The sequence below is a fragment of the Euprymna scolopes genome, chromosome 28 (assembly GCF_053919585.1).
Source record: "Euprymna scolopes isolate OS-2025 chromosome 28, ASM5391958v1, whole genome shotgun sequence".
NCBI classification, from domain to species: Eukaryota; Metazoa; Mollusca; class Cephalopoda; order Sepiida; family Sepiolidae; genus Euprymna; species Euprymna scolopes.
The window spans coordinates 46,997,477-47,017,708 of NC_136509.1; the positions used below are offsets into that span (position 1 = coordinate 46,997,477).

The 20,232-nt window shown below is 30.5% G+C and overlaps 1 protein-coding gene across 7 annotated transcripts in view; it reads left to right on the forward strand.

Annotated features, from left to right (window-relative positions):
• Positions 1-13,311, forward strand: part of LOC145249588 (anoctamin-4-like) — a 248,964-nt gene extending 235,653 nt beyond the window's left edge. For all 7 annotated transcript variants that reach the window (XM_080111292.1, XM_080111293.1, XM_080111286.1 and 4 more), the window contains 5 exons: positions 2,780-2,932; positions 4,377-4,429; positions 5,730-5,905; positions 7,772-7,877; positions 12,964-13,311. In XM_080111292.1, the coding sequence (XP_079967418.1) occupies positions 2,780-2,932; positions 4,377-4,429; positions 5,730-5,905; positions 7,772-7,877; positions 12,964-13,236 (761 nt within the window). In that variant the 3' untranslated portion in view covers positions 13,237-13,311. The remainder of the gene's footprint in view (positions 1-2,779; positions 2,933-4,376; positions 4,430-5,729; positions 5,906-7,771; positions 7,878-12,963) is intronic.
• Positions 13,312-20,232: the final 6,921 nt, after the last annotated feature.

The window sequence follows — 20,232 nt, forward strand, 5'->3', positions numbered from 1 at the left end:
ATACATACATACATTTAAACAGACAGGTGAGATTTATCTTTTCCCCTGGAGGGGCATAGGCCATCTACAACTTTGTAGATGCTTTTGTAGCGAGGAGTTCTTTTTACAGGGTGAGGGTGCTGGCCCCACGTCCAACCTTCCCAGAAGGTACATACAGTGCCTAGCCTTCCCAAATGGTCACCCATCTGGTACTGGTCAGGCTCAACGTTGCTTAACTTCGGTGATGTGGCGAGAACCAGTGTGTCAACGTGATTGTGCCGTACAGAAATTTATATTATAGATGATCAAAAAAAATATAATGGGGTGTGTAATGGGTGTGCTGCATATTTGATCTGCTGCGTTCAATTATGTATTTGGGAAGGTATTAACTTTGAATTTCTTGGCAGCTGTCGAATAGAAAATGTGTCTTCAATAGATATTGCTGATGCTCCTGGACTAAAATATACTAACAATTGATGTTATTGTTGTGGCAAAACTCAATCATGTTCTGTAAAACCAAAACCAATTTTCCTCTAGAAAATAACTAAATCAAACCAAAAACCATGAATAAATATTTGTTGAAGATATGAAGAACATTAAGCATAACTATTTTTTTCCAAAATGATCGTATTCAGCATTAAATAAACTGAAAAGGGTTGATATGCCATAAAACAACCAAAGCAAATTCAATAGGTATTGTAAACACTGGAATTTATTTCTGACAGTATATTATATATCTGGCTGCTTTTCTTGTTGACGCTCATGTTTGACGCTCATGTTTGACGCTCATGTTTGACTTGCTAATACCAGTGAATAAATTAATTTAATTCACAGGGCTGAGAATAAACAAAAAAAACACAAAGTGAAAAATGAGACTAATACACAATTCAGACTCATGCATTCAAAAGATTATCATCTTTGATAGCTTAACACTAGGAATAAATATTTGAAGGTATTAAAAACTTCAAGTGTAAAAATTTCTATGAAAATGACCAAATTTGGCATTGAATAACTCGAAAAGCATTAATATGCTATAAAACAAACCAAAGCAAATCCAATAGGTATTATAAACAGGGGAATTTATTTCTGACAGTAAATTATATATTATATCGCTTTTCTTGTTGGCATTCATGTTTGAATATTTATTACCATTGAATATTCAAAAGAAGAGATCCCCTAATGTTGTATCGTTTTGGATCACTTAACTAAGTAGTCACACGGATAGGTAAAGCTGAATTTATACAAAACATTTATCCTCCAAGCTGTGATAAATCTTTGTTTACGTTTTACAATCAATATAACCATGATTTTCTTGGAATTGAGCCGAGCTGTGAAAATGGTGAACTTGTTATATAGTTAACATTTTGTGAATATTTTTTTTTCCCCAACAGTATACTATGTATCATTTTTTCTTTTTTTTTTTTACATAGTCTTCACCTTTATCAAAGCCTGAAGGCAGGCCACTCGAGGATAAGGGTTAATGAGTGTAAGGTGGTTGGTGAGATGACACCGTAATGATTGTTAGTGGAGGAAACTGGATACAGTTTGATTATTTAAGAGGATGGCTCAACAAGAACTTGTTTACATTGGGCTTGAAAATAACCATGTTGTAGTCAGCTGGAAAGCCACCCACAGTATAGAGTTCCACAGGCAGGCAGTTCTAGGAAAGAAACTTTGTTCGTGGAATTTGTATTTGTACAGATAAAGAGTAGGGGAAATTGTTGACAGTGGTTGTAGATGGACAAGTGTTTGTTATGAATGTTTTGCAAGGGAGGAGGGGGGAGAAAACTATAGATGAATTTCAATTGAGCACTTTCCATGAAAATGCTTTCTTTTTTTTTAATTGTTTTTACATATGTTTATATAATGCCATAAAATAGTTAATTTAGTCCATGGGGCTAGAAATAAACGCAGAAAACACAGTGCGAATTGACATGTACAACATTTGAGGTAAAAGGTATTGTTTTACTATTGTACTAACCGCCCCCCCCTACACCCACTCAACAACATCTCTGACCTCAAAGTTGTGGTTTTCTTTTCCTTCATCTTCTCTTCTGGCCATGTTGTCTTTTTACATTTGTGGCTGCTGAGGGGTGCACAGTGGCTCACAAGTATATAAAAAATAAAGTAAATCAAAACAATAACTGACACATTCTGCAAATATTAGTTGCACTCTTTGTGTGTGTGTGGGGGGGAGGCATTATTGAGCCTTTACATGTTAATATCCACATCTACATTCATTCATGGCTGTGTTCATTTGTTGACGTCAGCTCATCTCGGTCTGTTTCGATCCACAACCAGTGTTTGTCTGTGTTCAACTTGCAACTCTCTTTAACTCTAACTGTCGTCAGCTGTTTCAAACTCAAGACTATCCGAAACTGTCCCTAATTCATTAGACTAACACTCAAATATATTAACTGATCCTTCTGTTTGGTCCTTTGTGTCCATCCCTTCCACACTTCAACCAATAACCCCTGTTCAACTTTCTTTGGTGAATAACTTCCTCACCATTGTTCTACTGATAAATTTATTTCCTCCCTTTCTATTATATATTTTTTTTGACTTGGTTGAAATTAGATAGAGTTGCTTAGGAAAAAAGTTTTGTTATTTTTCTTTATACCTCTCCCCCTCCTGGTAAAGAAATTTATCTCGATTTATTTTTTTTTTAATCACAGCCTATTACTGATACCTTCCTTGTTCATCTCTTTAGATCTAACCATTATAAAATAATTAATGTATCATAGCTATGCTTTTGTTCATAATAATAATAATAATAATATTTTCTTTTTTTATCTTTCAGTTCTTCAATTTGGTTTTTTGACATTATTTGTGGCTGCGTTTCCGATGGGTCCCATCTTCTGCTTCATCAACAACATCATTGAAATCAGGGCTGACGCAAACAAATTTGTTACAACTCTGAAACGTCCGACACCACAGATTGCTGCCAATATTGGTGAGAATTTATTTCAGGAACGAATCCAAATCAATAGACTGATTGAAACAAATCAGTCTTCCATTTGCTGAATCCAAACATAATATTTGATGTATGGAACTGATTTTATACAGTTCTGGAAACATAATTATATAATCTAGAAACCATGGAATCTTTTTTCAATAATTATTGAATTAATAATTTTAATAAGTCAAGAGGTCAAGTAGAAGAACAGGCAACTCAAAGTCCGCAGTAAACAGTGTCAGCTAAAAAATTTGCATTATACTTATATTTTGCATAAATCAAAATGTTATTATTTTACTGTTTTGAATTTGTTTTTAGTATTATGAAAAATATATTACTTTATGAACATATATTGATTTCTTTGTTTTTTTGTTTTTTTTTAGAAAAATTAAATTTTTTTATCTGCATTGTTTGCTGCATTGTTTGCTGCAGACATTGATTTGCTTATTCTTTAGCATCAGCAAAACAAAAAAATATCTGGCTATGTTTTATACAGTTTTGCTCATTAGTTTTACTTTTTAGTAAAACTGGTTCTCCAAAACCTCATTTTTTTTAATCATTTTATTAACAAAAAGGAAACAACCACACTATTTTCACACATTTCCATTTTAAAAAATTTTTCCTGAATATTTTTACGTTTTCTATAAGAGCTCTGCGGGTCCAGTTAAAGACTTTGGCGGGCTGTATTTGACCTGCAGGCCGTAGTTTGGAGAACCCTGGTTTAGACCATTCTTGCAATGACCGCTTCTCTGTTGATTGCGGTTAAAGTCATTTGTGGTTCAACTTTATGGCAAAGTAGGAGGCAAACTAGTGAAACAAAAATATTAAATAAAATAAGTTTAGAAATGTTATTTTTCTTCCTTTTAATTCATCAAGAACAAAAGTTTTTGTATAAAAAAAATGCATGAACATTTTGTGTGATAAAATTGATTTCCGTTTTCTTCAACTAATACATGAATAAAATATAGCAGTTCAAAATAAAGTAATGGGAAAACTATTTTCTGATACTTATGTATCAGACAAAACTATTTGTGTACACCAAAAATTATGGAGAATTGTCAAATAGAATTTTAGTAATAAATAAAATTCATTTCTTACTCATATTTCTGAGTATACGTAGAAGGAACACTGCTGTGTTTAAGCAGATTATCTTTCTTTTCATATAAATGCCCTGTCGTCTTGTCTTTCATAGTTCATTGACTACAAATAGTGGAATAATTTTATTTTTTACTAAAATTCTACTTGAAAATTTTCCATAATTTTTGGTGTGCACAAATAGTTTTGTCTGATACATAAGTATATGAAATAGTTTTCCTGTTACTTTATTTTGAACTGCTATATTTCACCTTTTTGTTAGAATTTCACTCCAAAGTTGCTTGAAATTTTCTGAACAATTAATATTTGGATATTTTTTCCCTTATTTGATTTTTTTTTCTTCCAGGAATATGGCACAGTGTGTTATATGGAATTTCCAGAATTGCCATAGTGTCGAATGTAAGCAATTCCTCTTTCCTTCTTTATACTGTTTTTTGTTTGTTTTTGTGTACAAAATATCATTTATACAGGATTAAATAATTTAATGTTTTTTTTGTCCTTATAAAACTACAAATATGGATTTTATTAATTTTTTATGGTTTTTAATTTGAATCCCACAACTTTCTCTTTTAGTTTCTGTGAAATTGAAAATTGCTTTTTGATAATAAGTCTTACATGATTTAGTGATTACATATAAAATCTTGTGCCACTAGTCACTTAGTTGAGCTAGAAAACAGTGACTTCTATTATTTCAACATAAGTATTAGTATTTTGCTATAGCATGCAAGGCAACCATATTTGAGTTATCACACATTTTTGATAAGTAGATAGATTATCTATTATATAAAAGGCAGTTGTGTGTGTCCAGGTAAAAGTAAAAAAATACATAATCAAACCCCACAAGTTTGATATATTGATGGATGACGAGAGGGGTTCAGACACTTTCAGTGTTGTCTCTTATATGATGATGTAGGATGATTTTTGTAGCAAAGATGCTGACTATTTTTTTTTTAATGGTATGTTTCCTCTTGTATTCTTTATTGCATGTGGATTCAGCAGTTGTATCCCCTTTGTGACTTCCGACAAACCAGGAACAGCTATCTTGAGTTAGTTTTTCCCATGAGTTAGAATACAAACCAAACTGTTTGCGGGAGACCTTCAGAGTGGCCTTGAACCTCTGTTGGTCCTTTTTTTCTTTGAATAGCTCACTATAAAAGGAGCTGTTTAGGAAGCTTTGAATCAGGCACATTGTTTATTTCTATTATATAAAGAAGAGGTGAATGATTATATTTAACAGAGAGGAATGAGATGGACGGAGGTGAAAAGGGGGGGGGGCAAAAGTTTTAATATAAAGATGTGACGCACTCATTTAAACCCCTGAGCAATGTCAGGTAGCCTTATGAATAAAATAAAGTCAGATTTTCTCCTATTTTAATTCTTGGAATAAGTTAATAAACAAAACTGAATATAAAATCTTTCTTTATTAAATATTTTTATATCTAGTCTGTTTACCTGTTTGCTTTGATTACTTGTGTTATAGTAAGAGGAAATAATCTCCTTTCAGTGACATGTCCTCTTACTGCTACCGGTATCACCAGGTTCCAATAATTCATAAGATACATAAATTTTAGCATATAATGAATATAACAAATCAAGATAGGATTACTAGTGTGAAGGATACAAATTTTCAATCCTCATCTAAAGAATTCTGAAACCTATCACTTTATTTAATTTGTATGTCTTATCTATTTGGTTCTAGGCTTTCATTATTTGTATCACGTCAGAGTTTATTCCTCGTCTTGTGTACCGCCTTGGCTACAGCCCTGATGGTAGCCTCAGTGGTTATGTGGAGTCATCTTTGTCCGTTTTTAACACTAGTGATTTTGAGAAAGCACATCGACCAACGTTCAATAATGATACTGTGGAATTTTGCAGGTAAGTATTTTTTTTTTTTGCTTACATACTTCCTCTCCCCCCACCCCCCTAAATGATTTGGTTTGTTTCCCTTTTTATCTTGAACCCCTATTTCAGCTTCTCTCTTTTATTAGGTTTCGTGCTGTCAGATCAGGATTGCCTGAAGATATGGGTTTACTGACCTAAAATGCACCAAACATTGATATTATTGCTTTTTCCTTTCCCTTTGCAAAACTCAATCATGTTCTGCAAAGTCAAAAATAAAAACAAACATGAATAAATATTTTGAAGCATGAAAACATTTTTCAAAATTACTAAACATGTACAATTTTAACTGTCAAATTCTCTAATTTTTTTTTTGTTTTCTCATTTCTTTTGTTGATTTTCTCGTTTCTTTTAATTTTCTCATTTCTTTTGTTGATTTTTTCGTTTCTTTTGTTAATTTTCTCATTTCTTTTGTTGATTTTTTCGTTTCTTTTGTTAATTTTCTCATTTCTTTTGTTGATTTTTTCGTTTCTTTTGTTAATTTTCTCATTTCTTTTGTTGATTTTTTTCGTTTCTTTTGTTAATTTTCTCGTTTCTTTTGTTGATTTTTTTCGTTTCTTTTGGTTGATTTTCTCATTTTTTTTGTTAATTTTCTCATTTCTTTTGTTAATTTTCTCATTTCTTTTGTAAATTTTTTCATTTCTTTTGTTGATTTTCTCATTTCTTTTGTTGGTTTTCTCGTTTCTTTTGGTTGATTTTCTCATTTCTTTTATTGGTTTTCTCGTTTCTTTTGTTGGTTTTCTCGTTTCTTTTGGTTGATTTTCTCATTTCTTTTGTTAATTTCTCATTTCTTTTATTTGATTTTCTCATTTCTTTTGTTGGTTTTCTCATTTCTTTTGGTTGATTTTCTCATTTCTTTTGTTGATTTTCTCGTTTCTTTTGGTTGATTTTCTTGTTTCTTTTGTTAATTTTCTCATTTCTTTTGTTGATTTTCTCATTTCTTTTGTTGATTTTCTCGTTTCTTTTGTTAATTTTCTCATTTCTTTTGTTGATTTTCTCATTTCTTTTGTTAATTTTCTCATTTCTTTTGTTAATTTTCTCATTTCTTTTGTTAATTTCTCATTTCTTTTGTTGATTTTCTCATTTCTTTTGTTGGTTTTCTCATTTCTTTTGTTGATTTTCTCATTTCTTTTGGTTGATTTTCTCATTTCTTTTGGTTGATTTTCTCGTTTCTTTTGGTTGATTTTCTTGTTTCTTTTGTTAATTTTCTCGTTTCTTTTGTTAATTTTCTCATTTCTTTTGTTGATTTTCTCGTTTCTTTGAATTTTCTCATTTCTTTTGTTGATTTTCTCATTTCTTTTGTTGATTTTCTCATTTCTTTTGTTAATTTCTCATTTCTTTTGTTGATTTTCTCATTTCTTTTGTTGATTTTCTCATTTCTTTTGTTAATTTTCTCATTTCTTTTGTTAATTTTCTCATTTCTTTTGTTAATTTTCTCGTTTCTTTTGTTAATTTTCTCATTTCTTTTGTTAGTTTTCTCGTTTCTTTTGGTTGATTTTCTTTTGGTTGATTTTCTCGTTGCTTTTGGTTGATTTTGATTTTCTCGTTTCTTTTGTTAATTTTCTCATTTCTTTTGTTGATTTTCTCGTTTCTTTTGTTGATTTTCTCGTTTCTTTTGGTTGACTTTGATTTTCTCGTTTCTTTTGGTTGATTTTCTCGTTTATTTTGGTTGATTTTCTCGTTTCTTTTGGTTGATTTTCTCGTTTCTTTTGGTTGATTTTGATTTTCTCGTTTCTTTTGAGGTATTTCTTTATTTTACTTTTATTTCATTATTTATTTCAATTTTGTACCGTTAATTTTTTTTTTATCTTATTCTCTATCTCATCATTACTTATTTTGCAGATATCGCGATTTCCGCAATCCTCCTTGGGATGAAAACAAATACAACTATTCCGAGCAATTCTGGCATATTTTAGCTGCCAGGATGGCGTTTGTCGTTTGTTTTGAGGTGAGGAAAAAAAAAAGTAATTTTTATACGCAACGCATCATTCTCCAACCATTTCTATTAATTTATTGATTTTCAATTTCATTCACAGAAGTTCAGAAATCTCTCATAATAGATTGGCAACATGTATACTTCAATACCTACGTGTATGGGTGTTCACACGTTACTGTTCAGTTCTTGTTTATAGATGAACATTTTTAATAAGTTGGGTTTTTTTTTGTTGTTTTTTTTAATAACTCATGAATTTTTGATATCTCAATTCTATAAAATAAATGATTTTTACAATCTGACTCTTTTATATTTGATTGGATTTTATCAGTTAAAAAATAAATTTATTTTTTATACTTACGTGCTTTGACTCTGCATAATTCATGAAAACCAAGATAATTTTGACAACTGAGAGATAATTTATTTTTTTTTACTTATATATTCACACCAAACAAGGTACAGTGCCACTGAGACAAAAGGTTACTGTGAACTAGGGCAATCTGGGTGGGAAGTTGGGCAGCAAATATGTTAGGTTTACGTTACATTTATATTTCTAAATGTTGGTGCGCTTTGAGAAGCAAGAAGAGAATTCCAAAGACAAGTGGCTTGCCACATGTTTCTTAGTCATCATTTATAAAGATGTGATGCTTGGAAATATAAGAACTGCATTGGTTTAGAAAAAAAAAAGTGATAAAAGAAAATGATTATCCACAGGTTTATCTTTTTTTGTACAGGGTGGAACGATAAGTGTCGCCCTAAAGAAACCAACACTGTCGCTGCATTTTAAAACTTTTATTGAAAAAAATCAATTCAGGTAACTTGATTATGTATAAGAGCTGACATTTATTCAATGTAGCTGCCTTCAGCCTCAATCATCGCCCTGATTCGGGTCTGGAACTGGGAGCATAACTTTTTCCACAAGCACTGGCAGGAGCTTGGTGAATACTTGACAGATGGGGGCAATCAAGCTGGCTTTGATGTTGTGAGAGGTCATGTTGGTGATGTTCTTTACATATGATCAAATAAAGTAGTCCAGCAGGTTCAGGTCGAAGGAGGAGGGGTCCAGTGAGAGAGAAGTACAAAGTCGTAGCACTCCTTCTGAAACCAAGCCTAGGTCTATTTGGTCACTATGTAGGGAGTTGAGCAACAAGATATCTATATGCATCACCACATTCTTCAGCACATCTAGGAACACTTTGGTATTGACTTTCAAGTCGACTTCAATTATGAGTGCTTGCATGATGTGCCCCTCACTTGAAACCACACCAAAGACCATAACTATGGCTGGAAACTTTTTCATGCATCCTGGACATGTCCCTGTTATTCATGACAATCCAGTGATGCATTTTTTGTACAGTGGCACACTTCTGATCTCGCTCGTTGAACATTGTGTCACTTTCAAATATGATAGGTTTCTATTGCTCTTGGGATTTGTACACAACTGACCAAATAGTAGATGGTCTGCAACAAAAAAAAGAAAACCAGTTTTCATCAAATGGAAATGGAATCATATTGTCTTTTCTATGGTGATAATTTTATCATTCCACTCTGTATTTTTAGTTTTCCCGATGCTCACACATAAATACTACTATGCAGGGCCATGCTCACGGGGTCATTATGTAGAAAGTTCAGCAACAAGATATCTATATGCATCACATTTGAATTTCTGTGCATTAGTACAGTAAGGAAAGCAGGAAAAAGAGAGGGAATTTCAAAGTCTAACAGTTCAAGTGAAGAAACTATTAGAGTAGAAAGTATTTATGACATCTCTGCAGTAAAGGGGTGAGATTTTGCTGCTTGTCAAGTTAAATATATTTACATCAAGAAGGTACAAGTGTTACAATTTCTTCAGAGCACTTTTTATTAAAGTACTAGCGGAGGAGGAGAAATGTGGTGCCTGGCTTTGCCCGGTCATAAAATATGCTTAATATGATATTTTAATTTGTCCAGATTACGTATATATTATTATAGTTGTGATTTCAAAAGTAAAAAAAAGGAGTATTTGGGTGCCATCAGCTAGAATCAAAACTGATGTAAAACTAGCATTCCAAACTGGTGACGTTACCATTGTACCAACGTGACACGCATAGGAACTGATTAGAAAGAAACTAAGATGAATGGACAAAATGTATAACGATTTTTCTATCCCTTTCTATCCCTTAAAAACTTTCTACCCCTTAAAAACTTTCTACCCCTTAAAAACTATTTTAACCAGCTAAACACCCATAACACCACTCTGTGGCTTTTAGTTTCGGAGGAGATTGAGTTTGAAAATATGGAGACAGACATAGTGAGTTTTATGAATTAGATTTTTAAAACTGTCAAGGGGATGATGCAACAGGGGATTTGGTTGTATATGTGTTGATTTTATAAAAATATAGTTTTCTTACTAAAAGAAATGGAAAAATTATGTAAAATTTGAAGCTCGGATATCACGAGAAGCTACCATGGCCTTCTATTTTATGTGAATTTTTTCCAGGGTTCTCTCTAGTAAGGTATCACATAAATACTAACGCTTATGAAATTAGAGTAATTTTACTAAGATCACAAATATATATATATATATATAGTGAAAATGTGCGTGTGTGTGTGAGGACAGTTCTCAACCTATATACTCAAGATTTTTTATCTAGTCTTGAAATTTCGTATGTAGGGTATTCAGACATGTGGCAAACTTTTTAATCAGTTTTCATCTAGAAAAAACTGTTAAAGGGTTAAAATTGGTACGTAGGGTTATCAGATTTTTATCTGTTAAGTGGTTCACAAATATGCATGTGCGAATATTTCATGTTAAGCATAAGTAGGTTTAAAAACGCTTTTTAAAGATCGTGTCAAGCTGGCCTAATGGTTATCTCATACTTGACTCAATGTCTTTAAGTTTTAGTTGCGATTTTTTTTTTTTTTTTTTTTCACTTACAAAATGTGATTTTTTTTTTTAGAAAAAACATTACTTGGATGCATATGTCTCGGTTTCTGTATGAATTAAAATATTTATGCGTATTTTATGACTGGGGAACGCAGGGCAGCCTGCTAGTATATATATGTATAAACACTAACAAGCGATACACAAATTAAATCAAACAATCTCTCCAGCATTAGATAACCCAAAAGGGTTGATATGCTGATAAAATAAATCATCACATCGATCAACAATCTAGCTAAAAGGTCACATAAAATGCCACATCGATACAAAATATTTTCAGTGTTTCTTTGGACGATGTCACTTTCAGCTATCAGTACAGCAACACTCAACTAAAGAAAAGTCTATTAAGCATGTGTGCACAGTGTGATGATGCATAAAGTGAAACCTGGACAGTGAGGGTTGAAGATATGTGTTGCATGGAGAGAAATGAGATGAGAATAATTTGATGGATAAAGACATGCCTAGACCTAATGATCTCAGAAGAAGATTAAATCTGGACAGTTTCGGGAGATACGTGTAGAACAGGAGACTTAGTTGGTTTGGTCACATTGAAATACTGGATGAAAAGTTTTGGGTGAATCGATGTAGAACAGTTGAGGTAGAAAGAACAGTTAGTAGTAAGAGGTTAAGGAAAACGGGAGGAATAAGATGGATAAAGACCTGGTAGAGGTTAGTTTGGAAGGTAATTTTTAGAAACTTTCTCACGAATGTCAGCATGCAAAATAGACATTAAACCAAATATAATGGTCATATATATTTTCCATAACTCATCCCATAAAAATAAAAAAAAGAAAGAAAAATCTTTGATGTACATCTTATGGAAAGAAAATATCGTATACCAAAAATCATATCAATTGATCAAGTAGTTTTATTTTTAAAAAAAATTTATGACAAACAATCGATGATCCCTGGATAGCATTTTTACGGAACAAGGGAGATAATTACAAATACCAAAAAAACTTTTGCAAGATCTTAGAAACCATTTTTAACATGCATTAGAAAAAATCAAATTCACGTAAATTAATTTTCTTTGTAAAAATAAAACTACTTGATGAAGTTACACAATTTTTAGTGTATATTTTCTATCACGGGTATGTAAACCATAAAAATTTTTCTTAATTTTTGTTTTTTTCGTGGAGGAAGAGTTATGGGTAAGCACCATATTTTCTTCTAATTCAGTATATTTTTTCTTTTTTAATGTTTCTCTTGTAATGTTTCAGAATTTTTAAGATGAGGATTTTTGATTATTCGAACTACTGTTCTCATCTTCAGTGTCATTTTCATGTTTCAATCGATTCAACCTCCGACCTTCTTCAGGTGTATCATCAAACTCAGGAATCTTTCTATTCAACTGAGGAATCTGCAGAGAATTTTGAATGGAACCCTTTATTTAATCCATGCTCTCATTCAGCTTAGGTAGAATTCCCAAGTAATTCAGAACTGTATTTTGTGTGTTGCCCACACTGAGGATTGAACCGTCAACCTCCAGAAGAGTGTAACTTACAACTGAATTTTACCAAGAACTTTATTCACTATGCCACGGGTCCTTGTGAACAAAACTAATAATACGTTTTGGATTATTATAATTTGAATTATTTGGACTACTGTTATCATTTCGAGCATCATTTTCACAACGTTTTGATCGCTATGACTTCCAACTTTCTTTAAAAATCTTTCTGTCAAACTTGAGGAATTAGCATAGAATTTCGAACGGAACCCTTTACTTAATTTATGGGGGCAGCATGCCCTTGTTCTGTCAGCCATAACTGGGTAAAAGTCCTAAATAATTCGCATTAGTATTTTTAAATATCGCTCTCATTGTATATTGAACCATCAACTTCCAGTGTAAATTAGCAACTGAATTTTACCAAGTACTTTATCCACTATGCCATGGGTTCTTGCAGGACGTGAGCATGCTATCCCCATGAATTAAATAAAGATTTCTATTCCAAATTCCATGCAGACTCCCTAGTTCGACAAGCTACGTCTAAAGAAGGTCAGAGGTTACATCAACCAAAACGTTATGCAAGTAACACTAAAGATAAGAGCAGTAGTTTGAAGAATGCAAATAATACAGATTTTCTATTTTAATCTTTTAAACTTGTAATGATGTATAGTTGTTTAGCTGATATCATTCTTAAATGCCTTTTTCTCTTTCCTTTAATGTCTTTTCTTCAGAATTTTGTGGTTGTTCTAACAAGTATTATCGCCTGGCTGATTCCTGACATTCCTGCAAAAACAAAAGAGCGGATTCGCCAAGAGGCGTACATTACACAGAAAGTGATCATGCAGGAGGAACTGCGTCGTGCCCGCGAGGACAAATCTCTCGTCAGAGATTTGCTCCTGGTCGGCAATCGAAGCAAAAGTGTCACTCCAGAAAAATTATCAGACACTGTCAACAAAAGATCTTACCTGCCTCCGTTAGTGAAAGATGAGGATATAAACACTTGAGGAGGATCAGCAGCATCATTCGTTCCACCTTTTTCAGGACATCAAGATCCATCGTCCACAAAAAAGAAAAGAAAAGAATCGTTGCATTAAGATTTTTGATTTGTTAACTAAAGTTCCAATGTTTAGCTTTCAAGTACTGACAAGAAGCCATGGCCATTTTGAGAGGAGATAGTTATGGGCAGGTTAATTTTTTTTTTTTTTTTTTTTAGTATCAGTCTGTTCTTAGCAGTATCCCTTTCTCACATAGGTACAATGTACTGGCCGTGTTTAAAAGTTAAATACTGAAATTAATTTAACAAATCAAAAATCTAAAAAAAAAAAAAAAAAAAAAACACATTAGACATCCATGTTTTCATAATACGTTTTTTAATCAAAATTGTCAACATTTTTTTTAACCTTTTCAATGTTTTGATTATTCCTGATGTTCTTTGGTCAAGTTTTTTTTTTCTTTGTTAAAACTAAAAAGCAAAGCATTAATTTGTTTTAACATCTTTAAACATTTTTTTTTTGTTTCATTTTGTATTTTTTTCTTATTTCTTTTTCCTTTTCTTTTCCCTTTTTCCTTTTTTTCCCCCTTTTTCCTTTTCTTTTCCCTTATTTTTTCTTTTAAAAAAATTGTTTCAGTTAAAGCAAAAAAGTAAAGCATCAACTATTTCAAAATAGATAAAATACTTCTATTTTTTAAAAATCTTTTTCTCATTTTCTTTTTTTTTTCTTTTTTTTTAATCCTTAATTACTTAAGCTAAATCAAAAAAATTAAGCATTCATTTTAACATCTATTTAAAAGCAAATCGAATAAACATTTTTATTTGATTTTAAAGCTACATTAAAAGATCAAACTGCTTTCATTTTTCTTTTTTTTTTTTTTAAGTTTCTGACAAAATAACATTGCTCAATTATTAAATAATCTAACAAATAAATCATTGCTAGATTATTTAATTATCAATTAGATCTGAATTGGCTTTCTTTATTCTATTTGTTTGCAATTTCAAGGACAAAATCATATCTTATTTTCACTCCCCAAAATTTTGATTTCGATATTGTTTCCATCCTTTTTATTCAGATTTAATATTCCATAGAGTTAATTATTTTACTCTTTTGATTTTATTAATTTAAATACTTATGAAATAATGCATTAAATGTGACTGGACATCCCCTCCCCATTAATGTATATCATTATTTTTTTAATTAGATTTTGTTTTGATTAAATTGTTGAAAGATTGTGGACCAACTCTTTGGATTCATTTTTTATTTTTTATTCGTCCATTTTACTTGATTCTTGAATTTCCCTTCTGACATTCATGCTATTTTTTCTCTTTGTGTTTGTTCCAATAAAATTGTAAAGAATCAATTTTGTAATTAAAAAAAACTTTCCTTGCAAAAACAAATGCATATAAAATGTTTGCTAAAAATAAATCGATCATTTTCTATCAGTAAACAAAATTTTAATGGGAATTTCTAATAAAACAAACCTCACATTTGAAAATTTGACTTTTCATCTCAAAGTTTGTAGAGATTTTTTTCTTTTTTCTTTTTCCCCATTCTTTCTTTTTCATTACCTTTTCTTCTCATTCCTTTTTTTCTCTTTTCTTTTTTCTCCTGCCTTTTTCTTTTTTTTTTGTTTCTATTTTTCTCTTCTCTTTTTTCTCTTCTCTTTTTTCTCTTCTCTTTTCTTTATTCTCTTTTCTTTATTCTCTTTTCTTTATTCTCTTTTCTTTATTCTCTTTTCTTTATTCTCTTTTCTTTATTCTCTTTTCTTTTCTCTCTTTTCCTTTTTCTCTTTTCTTTTCTCTCTTTTTTCTTTTCTCTTTTCTCTCTTTTTTCTTTTCTCTTTTCTCTCTTATCTCTTTTTATTTTCTCTTTTCTCTCTTATCTCTTTTTTCTTTTCTCTTTTCTCTCTTTCCCCTTTCCTTTTCTTTCTCTTTTTTATTTCTTTTCTCATTCCCCTCTTCTTTTCTTCTACTTTTTCATTTTCTTTTACTTAGTCAATTAGCATGTTTTTCCACGTGTAGGAATCTTGGTCATGGTCATACATAATAAAATTCTATCAACATCCTTTTTCATGTGCCATCACGTGAATCTTTAGTTCGCCATTTCCCACTTACCTTTAATGGTTAAATACAAAATACAATTCTAATTTTCGGAGATTATCCACCAAATTGCTGAATTTGCACAAAAGAAGAACCCCTGTTTTTAGTGCAATTTACTCAAATATTAATCCGGCCGCTTTGCTCTCCGAGCTTTTTCACAACTTCTTACAAGGAAACCCTTGCTCACAACCATTATCCAGGTTTATCGTTTATGTTCCCTTCGATAGAGATTCAACACTGTTCAGCTGTCTTTATGTTAAGTTTCTTGTGATTGTGGGTATTGATTGTCTCTGTTTGCCACTGTTTACGATCTTGTCTGATCGTTTCTTTCCATATTTCTTCTTGGCTTTTCGTTATGAAAAAAACAATTGTTTTGCTGGATATTCTTCCTGAGAAAAACGTTTGCAAGAAACAGTTTTAGATAAAATTGCTATCCAGAAAAAATTAATATTTTGTAAATAAAATTATGTTTGGCTTATCTTTCAAACAAAATTAATAAAGGTAGAACAAATGCTAAATCACAACAAAAATCTTTTTTTTTTCTTTTTTTTTGTGTGCAATATTTGGGATTTTATAATTATCTTATATTGCTATGAGAAATCTAATTTTTTTTATTATCAGATAACAAAATAACGAAGCAAAAAACAGAATTGACACCATTTAAACCTGTGATTTTTGCCCTTTGGCTGTTAAGAGTATTTGTAGTTGTCTCCCCTCGCCTTGATAAATACTCAAAATTCGATACTTGTCCAGAATTTCCGGTTCTTCATTATTGTACCTATTTACAATGCCTCCCCACGGGCAGAGTTAGACACCAGGGTCGTTTTTTAACGTGGAGAAAATGCACGAAAATAAAAAATTGTCTCAGTCGTGAAGGACTGCTCCTCCACCAAAAGAGAACAAGAAATGGAAGTGCAGCATCTGTAGAACAGATACTACACTTTGATCTTGGCCAAAAGTTCATTATTGTACCTATTTACTAGGCCTCCCCACGGGACAGAGTTAGACACCAGGGTCGTTTTTTAACGTGGAGAAAAGGTACAAAAATTAAAATTGTCTCAGTCGTGAAGGATTTCTCCTCCACCGAAAGAGAACAAGTTCATTATTGTAGCAAAATTCGAAAATTGTAATATTCAATATCAAGTGAAACCAATGGTATTTATTGAATTGTCATTTCATAGTAATGAATAGATCCAAGAATTACGAAAAACGTTGGTAGAAAAGTAATTAGTTTTCAAAGACGATTAGTTTTGCAGAAACAAGAAAACTAGTTTCAATTATAACAAAAGGGAGGTAAATCTTTTCTGAAAGATGAAAATCTTTGACTAATTTAGCAAAACTTAATTTTCGCTAATTGTTTTTAAAAATTGTTTTCATTAATAATTAATTTTCCACCTTATTTTTCGTAATTTTTGGATATTTTCATTACTGTGACATGACAATTCAGTAGACACCATTGGTTTCACTACAATAACTAAGAACTGAATTACCTCTATATAAAAAAAAACCCACAAAATTTTATATTATGTACAAACCTGTGATAGAAATAAAATATTGTACACCAAAAACCTTGCAAGTTGATCAAGTAATTTTATAGTGGATCTACAAAAGACTATCTTCCAATACCATCTTAAAAAATCTAAAGGAAGAAGGGAGATAACTCCAAATTAAAATTTGCAAGATTTTAAAAAGGCATTTTTAACATGGGTAAGGAGGGAAGCATTAGAAAAAACTCAAATTCACTTAATGATTTTCTTATTTAAAAATAAAGCTACTTGATCGATTTATGTGAATTTTGGTGTACGGCATTTCCTTTTCGCCACGATTGCATACATAGATTTTTTTTTTCTTTTTTTTTTTTTCTTTTTTTTTAATATTGGAGATAATTCTGAATAAGATCCCAAAATTCTTTTTTTGTACCTGTCAAAAAAAAAATTTTTTTTTTATTACTTACTCGCCAAGAAATTGGTCAGATTTTTTAAAAAGTATTTTTACATGTAAATTTTATATTTTGTATTAAAATTGAATTTGTTAGAAGATGCTTAAGAGTTTAAAAAAAAAAAGCAATTCTTTTTTATTTTATAAAAATATTAACGAGAAAATGGAAAAACTATTTTGTTTTTGAATTTAACCAATACTATAACTGCTGAAAATTTTTAAACAGTTTTTTTTTTTTTTTTTTTCCTTTTTTAACTTTTGTATTTCAATTAATTTTTCTTTGCTTTTTTGAAAGCATTTTAGAAAATTAAAATTTTCTTTTGTTTAAAGATTACAACGGAGTCTATTCAAACTTTAATTTATTTTGATTTCTTCGATGTTTATCTTTCCTTACCTAAGAGTTGATATATCACCATGTTTCTTGACTAGATTATTCTCTGCAACTTCAACCTCAAATGCTTTTTATGTCACATGATTAAACTAACCAATCAAATCCACTGCTTTCATCTACAGATAACCTCAATGACGTACATGTTGATTATACTTATGGCTTGGTAAACCGTTTACCTTTTAATTTAAAAATTATATTATGATCAAGTACAAAGGTAATAATTATTGTGTTTAGTGAATGAAAATCTAATATGAAAGTGTCTGCCAGATTTTAAAAAGTTGAATTTAAATAGCATTTAAGTTGATAAATAATATACCTCACTACAATATATATATATATATATATATATATGTGGAATTAAACCCTTACAATTGCATCAGATGTAATATTCATTCATTTTGTAATTGGTTTCGTATTCATCTAATATATCAAATTATGTATGTCAGACTTTAAAAGTTGAACCTAAATAGCATGTCTAAGTATATCTTAACTGGTTAGATACATTCCTCCTATTTGTTGTTTTTTGATTTAAATACTAAATCTAATGCAAAAATAAATGTCAAAAGAGCTAGTATTTTATGAAAACTTTTGGTCAAATATTCTAAATGCGTTAATTTTAATAATAATAATAATAATAAACCCTTCAAAAAGTTATCAAAGCTGAAATTTCGATTTTGTTAATTTTCTTCATTCTGTCATTGTTGTCAGTCATCAATTAATTTTTCTTGCTTGGCCAATTAACTGACCATTTGTTTAACTGTTTTAAATAATCAAAACTTAAGACGACATTTGTAGGTGAATAAGATTTTTTAACTGAATCTTGTATATAATAAATTTCCATTTGAATTGTTCCAACATTTTTTGCAATTAATTTACTAACTCCCCTCTTAACTTTTTACCTATTACTTATGTCATTTGACCTCCCTTCCCCTACTCTTACCTATTAGTTATCTACCACTCCTTCTCATTTTATATATATATATATATATATATATATATATATATATATATATATATATATATATAATGTGTATTTTTTCTTTTTCTTCATGATAATTGTATTATTGGTATTTATTAGCTCCCCTGAGTATTTGAGTTGCCTCCCATTATATATGCATGAATTTTTCCCTTATATATTCATTATCGGCCCATTTCACATATATATATCTATATATATACACACACACACTTGTTTATTTTATTTATTTATAGGTAAAATGGTTATCCAAGGATACATGCTTTGACACATTGATAGCAAAACACATGTCTGTGGATAACTATTTTATCTACATATCGGTTTCATAAGGAAGAACAAACAAAATCAATAAATTGTACGATCGTTTCAGAAACGATGTTTTTATTGAGATAGACAATAAGTTTTGGACAATAATTTTAACATTTGGGTTTTTGAAACAAAGTCTCCTCATCAGCAAAAATATTGGTTGGATTTTTTTTTAAAGACACCAAAAATAAAACTAGCATTTTTTTTTAAGTAAGGCAGATGTACCTTTTAATGGTCCACCTTTTAAAGCTCGTAAGTATCATCATCAATGCATTCATTGGGATGTTAAATGTAGTTTCAAAAAACCAAATGATAAAATTATTGCCCAAGACTTATTGTCTATCTCAATAAAAACATCGTTTCCGAAACAATCGTACAATTTATTGATTTTGTTTGTTCTTCCTTATGAAACCGATTTTTAATTTTAATTATAAATTATCAATCATCTTACTCTATTAAAATAGCTCTAGGATATATATGCCTATCGAGCTTATTATATATCTACATTACAACGAGCACTGTTTTCTTTTCTTTTATTTTGATTGTATTAATGAATTTACTAATGCATTAAAATAAACTCTGCTCTCTAGACTATTGTTCTAATATGCAAACACATGCATGCATATAAATCTCAGGTAATAAAGAAAGGATTGACTGAAAAGATTGGATTAGGTCATTATAAACAATAGGGAATATCAACATGAGTATTAATACTTTTTAAGTCATATTTAGCAAGATGGACGATACCAAGCAAAAAGACTAGTTTGAAATTTTGTCTTTTTTTTTTTTTTTTTCAACGCCCCCACCCCCCACCCCCCACCCAACAATCTAACCCAAATTCATTAAGCAACGTAGCAAATCGCCCTTTCTTCTAGGACCAATTTTAGAACTTTTAAATTTAAAAAATTTAAAAATCTCTGCACTGTTATGTGCCATAAGAATATTGCTAAAAATTGCGGCAACATTTGTGGAATTGTGTATTCCATGATTATTATTAAGCTTCTCTTAATATTCAGTTTTTCTTTTTTTTTATTCTAAGTCAGTTAGGGTATGAGAGGAACTAAAACAAAATATGAAAACATTCAACTGTTATTTTGAAGTTTTCTTTAAAAAGTTTCATTCTCTTGCTGTCAGAAATTTCAAGACTATTTTTATTCTATATTAGCATTTTTTTTTTTTTTTTTTTAATGTAAAAAAAACGATTCACAATTTGCCTTGATCATTTTGAGAGCCCTTGATCGGGTTCTTCTGAAAAGCCTTGAATTTGCAAACACTTAACAACTGCTCCTGCTTAG